The sequence below is a fragment of the Diabrotica virgifera genome, chromosome 2 (assembly GCF_917563875.1).
Source record: "Diabrotica virgifera virgifera chromosome 2, PGI_DIABVI_V3a".
Lineage (NCBI taxonomy): Eukaryota > Metazoa > Arthropoda > Insecta > Coleoptera > Chrysomelidae > Diabrotica > Diabrotica virgifera.
The window spans coordinates 265,742,058-265,747,603 of NC_065444.1; the positions used below are offsets into that span (position 1 = coordinate 265,742,058).

Consider the following 5,546-nt stretch of genomic DNA (forward strand, 5'->3'; position numbering starts at 1 on the left):
ATTTTGATTTTGGTGAATAAATTAAATAAATATAATATTGTAGTTTCGAATTTAATTAATAAAAATTCAAATGTCCGCCTATGAATTTTTTGGCAAAAAAGTTGACGTTTTTTAATTCTCTAGCAGTTTTTACGTCAACGTCAACCTGTTTGACAAGTAATCATAGGCGGAATTTTGAATTTTTATTAATTAAATGCGAAACTACAATCTTATATTTATTTCATTTGTTCATCAAAATTAGCTTAAACTCAAACAAAATTATTATGACTGAATAGGTATTTTCAATACCTTTCAAACGAGGTATCACTTGCCATAAGGTCCCATTTAAAATTACCGGTCACAGTGGCTCTGTAACGTCATCTGTCACTATTACATCACCTGTCATGACTAGTTAAGAAGCTTACGTCCGTTTATTTTCTTCCTCTAAATTTCACTATTATAGGTATAACCGTTCAAAAGATACGAGGGGGGTACGGACTTTTGACTAGCACTGTATAAGTTTTTAGTTTGTGAAAACTGTCATTATAGATAGCAGTGCGTGAAGGATTTAAAGTGTGCGTGAAGTAACAATGTATTTTAAATGAGATATACTTTTTCGCACTGTTTTAACCTTCGCGTTGTCATGGTGACAATCCTTAACTTTCGCGTTGTCATGGTGATGACAATATGAGCAATGAATTACAACAAAAGTTTTGTCAGTTTTGTGGTTTGAATGTAGTTAGAATTTTTAAATGTCAAAGTTCTAAAAATTGTAGAATAGAAATGAATTCCAGTGACGAAGAGTTACAGCTTTTTTTATTTGTTTATCGTAGATAAAATATTGTATGAAACTGTGCGTGAAGTACTTTTTGCGAACTTACGCTATTTATAGCACTCGCTCCGTTGTCGCTCGTGCTCTAAAAATCGCGTGCGTCCGCAAAAAGCATACTTCACGAACTGTTTCATGAATAACTATAATTTTTATATGTGGTGTACAGCCGACTAAGGCCACGGTTATATTGGATGCGTAGTCTGACGACCAATCAGTCGGACATAAACGGACGACCTTCGTAGTGAGACTAGGTGGTTGGATTGCATGCGTATAACTGCGACTTTGCGTTCAGAAAACATGGCTGAAGATGAAGAATATTTATTAGAAAATAATTTTTTACGCCTTTTGATGTTAGAAAACCCAAAAATATGGGTAAATGATTTATATAGAAATAGAGAAGAAAATGGCGAGTTTCACTTAATATGGAATGATTTGTTACACCAACCACAGAAGTTTTTGAATATTTTCGAATGTTACCTGACAAATTTAATTATATTTTGTCTCATTTCCGAAAGACTGGAAAAACAGTCGAACTTTCGAAAGTGTATTCAACCAGCAGAGAAACTGGCATTAACGTTAAGGTAAGTCATTACTTATTATTATAGAAATTATTTATTAAACTAAATATTTTTTATACAAACTTAAAAAAGAAATAATTTTTCATGCAGTAAGGATATAAAAACTAAAATAAACTAATAAAGTACTTTCATTACACTACTGAAAATTATGTAAGTATTCTCGAACACCTGAATATCCTGCTTCGTTTTGATCCATTTCTTGATCCACTGCAGTAGTTCTTGTCCAGACAGACTGAGCACGTGGCTGGACTTCCAAAAGAACTTGTTGCATTTTTCGCACATCTGAACATCCTAGTTCGTTTTCTGATGAAGCTGATGGCAGTACCACTTGATACCTGCTTTGATCGGTTTCTTGGTCCACTGCAGTAGTTCTTGTTCTGACAGACTGAGCACGCGGCTGGGCGTCCAAAAGAAATTGTTGTATTTTTATTCGCACTGACAATTTTTGGTCTTCGGATATTTTCTTCATGTAAGGCATCAGACTCATGAGGAAATGAAAGTCACTATCTTCTTCCTTTGTTCTTTCCTTACACTTTTCTCTATATGCTTTCAGTTTTTCTTCTTCTATAGCTATTATTTTTTCATATACTGAAGATTTAGCTTTTTTACTCTTTGTACCCGTTTTCTTATTTGCTTGAGCTATTTTAGCAGCCTTGGGTGTCGTAGGCATAGTGTCAGTATTTAATTCTGAATCTGAATTAAATTCAGAATTATGATTTCTATCATAATCAGGTTCAGAGATTGTATCTGGCGTAGTATTTTCATCGTATGAATTTTCTTGGTTATTGAGAGGAGGAATATTTCCCGTAGCATTTCTTTGGGTCATGTTGTCTTTTAGGAAAAGCATCAGTGTGAAATAAAGCAATTTTGATGGTATTGATATTCCACCAGCATCTCCGGATCGCCCTTTTTTTGTTTTTGCTAGTTCTTTTCTAAAGTTATCTCTTAGTCCCCGCCATTTTGATTTGAGTACATCACCTAAAAATTAAGAAGTAAATAGTATGTTTTGCAAAATGAAAAATTAAATATATGTGCTTTTGGCATATTAACGTCCAAATGGAGAGTATTAAAAAACGATATGGAAGTTTACCCCGACAAAGTTGATATAATTGTAAAATGTACATGTATTCTTCATAACATTGTCATTGACCAAGAGGGTATAAAGGAATTAAATCTTCCAGAAACAGTATCAACTATGGAGACGTACCAACCAAATAGATCAAGAATTAACAACAGAGCAAATCGACAAGCATATGATATTAAAGTAACGCTGGGTCCGTTCCATTTCAATATGATCGTTTTTAACCTCTCAAAATATAAAATGCATATATTTTAATAATGACAATATTAAAAATAGTCTGTAAGTACCTTAGTATGTATTAAATAAATATTAGATTAAAAATAATGCAAATATCTATAAATAAACTTACTGTTTTCACCCATTTCTTTTGCCAGGGATATCCACATCTTACGAGCCATATCTCGGCTGTGGTAATCCTTATTTGTTTGGTCCCATAATGCCTGTCTTTCGAATACTCCCAAAATTAATTTTTCAATGTCCATCATTTTCAATGTCCAGACGCACGTTGCCGCACGAAAAAACAAACAAGTTTGTATTTTAAAATTAGTCGTGCATACACGTGCATTAACTGACGACTATTACTTATTCAATATAACCGGTCACCGGTCTTACTTATTTGCCCGTGTTTGTTTCATTCGTCCGACTACGCACGAGTACGTCCGACTCGTTAGTCGTCAGAGTACGCGTCCAATATAACCGTGGCCTAAAGGAAATTATTTTCAAAATTATCTTCCTTATGGACTGAGCTCAAAATAACTGCGTTGTGCTTATGATAATGCAGATCATGGTCTACATGATCATCATCATGGTTTTAAAATGTAATTCTGGTGGGGTTTCCAGGGTCCATTCTTAACCTGTTATCAATCCATCTTATGCATGGTTTATCTTTACTACTTTATTATATGTGCGTCCTAATAGCATGTGCAGTTTAAAATCATTTTAATTGATCCCTCAATATAGTACTTTATGCTTGAAATATCCTAGCAATTTATCACAATAATTTATTCGGGTTTCGGAGCCATACGTTAGGGGGCGTTCAAGTATTACGTAACGCGATTTTTGAAGATTACTGTAATGGACGTTTAACTATTCCTTAACTCAATTTTTGAAGATTTTTAACCCCCCCCCCCCCCCAACCAGCGTTACGTAATACTTGAACGGTCTCTTAGCATCGTTTTAGAGTTTTATACAATTTACATTTTGTTTGCCTTGAAAGGTTTCTTGATCTAAGTTGAGGGAGCAGACCATAACAGCATATTTTCCAGAACTACACGGCATATTTCCAGAACTTTATTTCCATGTTTGGCTGTTGACGAGTATGCTCAGATAAACGCAATCACTGAAAATGTATTTGTGTTTGTTTTCTATGCAGTTTTATGTTTTGTATTGGCTACATCGTCAATGCTTGGTTTTATTTGTGTTTATCACCAGCCCAATATTCCTCGCTGCTACTTCTAGTGCTTGGTATGGCCCCTCAATAGCCAGTTGTATTTATCCAATACTACTAACGGTGTCTCCTAGGTTCAGAGTGATTTTATGATAAATAGTGCCTGTGGTATTTATGTGAAAGAACTTAATAGTTTTTCTAATGCGATGTTAGACGACACACATTATGCAATAACATCACCTTGTCTAAGTCTGCCATTAGCTTTAAAGGTTAAGCACATAATTTCCGGTACGGATATCGTCCATACCGGACATCGTTCCATACTAGACACATCGCCGTCTCATTTGTTTACTTCAGCTCCCAGACAATTTGGTATTCCCAGTTCTTTTAATATCTTAAAGAGTGCTTAAAAAATATTGTGTCATAAGCAGCCTTAAAGTCCACAAACAGGTTATGTGATCGACTAGTTTAAAATTTTCAACCGTTTTCGAGCTAAAACTTTAGCTAAAGTTTTCAATCTATTAGTAAATATACCTCTCTCCCTCTCTCCTGTCGTTTCCCCATTACTGAGGATCGTGATTTCTTCCAATATTCCTAACAATGTTTCTCCATTGGTCTCAATGGAGACCAATAAATGGAGACTCAATAAATATACCTAAGTATACAAAAATAAAAAAAGGTTTTTATCCAATTCCTACCGAATAAATAATTCGTAACGACAAAATATCAAATAACTTCCGTTCATTGGTACAACTGTTTTATATGGATGTCAATCTAAGTTCTTTTACTGTAAATTAGATAAAATGCTAAATAATTTTACGAATAGAACATATTAAGCCTGGATCCCGCTCTCCAAAAAAAGTTGAATAATAGCAAGCTGAAAATTTGTTAATAGCTTAACGGTATCTAGTCGGACAAACTTTGATGTACGGGAACAGGGAAGTTTTAGTTGTGGAACAGTTTAAAAATTTGGAACGTCAGATTACGAAAACGTCCCATGTATTTTGTCGGACAGAACATCCAATTGATTTGTTACCCCTTCATTAAACTCTCATGCCAAAATCAGACTGCTATTACTAACCAACATGATTCTTATCGTTTGACATGTTCTTCGTTCCACTCATTAAAATACCCAGTTGGTGATAAACATCAGTCTGATTTTTGCATGAGAGTTTAATGAAATGGTAACAAATCAATTGGAAGTTCTGTCCGACAAAATACATGGAACGTTTTCGTAGTCTGACGTTCCAAATTTTTAACCTGTTTCACAATTAAAACTTCCCCTGTTCCAGTGTTCCCATGCATCAAAGTTTGTCCGACTAGACACCGTTAAGCTATTAACAAATTTTCAGCTTGGTATTAATCAAGTTTTTTTTGGTACGCGGGATCCAGGTCTATATTTGAATCACTTATTCATAAAAGGCCTCTTGTCACAAAATGTAAATTTTGGAAAACAAGAAAAAACTGTTTAGTTTTATAAAAAACGATTTTATACTTTTTTGATTTTTCGAAACATTTTAAGTACCTTAAAACTCAAAATAACTTTAGTTACACTTTTTAAAAGCAATATTGTATTTTTTATTATTATTGTAACTAGCTGACAAAGGGCCTTTCATAAACAAAAGTGTTGTTTTACGGGGAAAGTTTTGATTGGTGGATGAATTTACACCGTGTTTATTTATTATTAAT

The 5,546-nt window shown here is 34.0% G+C and overlaps 1 protein-coding gene across 1 annotated transcript; it reads right to left on the minus strand.

Annotated features, from left to right (window-relative positions):
* Positions 1-1,525: 1,525 nt before the first annotated feature.
* Positions 1,526-2,955, minus strand: LOC126880976 (uncharacterized). The gene is made up of 2 exons (XM_050645059.1): positions 2,820-2,955; positions 1,526-2,367 (listed from the first exon to the last, which is right to left on the minus strand). Exons 1-2 carry the CDS (start codon positions 2,953-2,955, stop codon positions 1,526-1,528), a joined length of 978 nt encoding a protein of 325 aa, XP_050501016.1.
* Between the last annotated feature and the right edge of the window lie 2,591 nt (positions 2,956-5,546).

What these genes read in the sequence shown, in the direction of transcription:
- LOC126880976 (XM_050645059.1), bottom strand. Translation starts at nt 2,955, where the DNA reads ATGATGGACATTGAAAAATTAATTTTGGGAGTATTCGAAAGACAGGCA. An exon ending in AAAAGAAATGGGTGAAAACA is followed by an intron (nt 2,368 to 2,819) that starts GTAAGTTTATTT and finishes CTTAATTTTTAG; the next exon opens with GTGATGTACTCAAATCAAAA.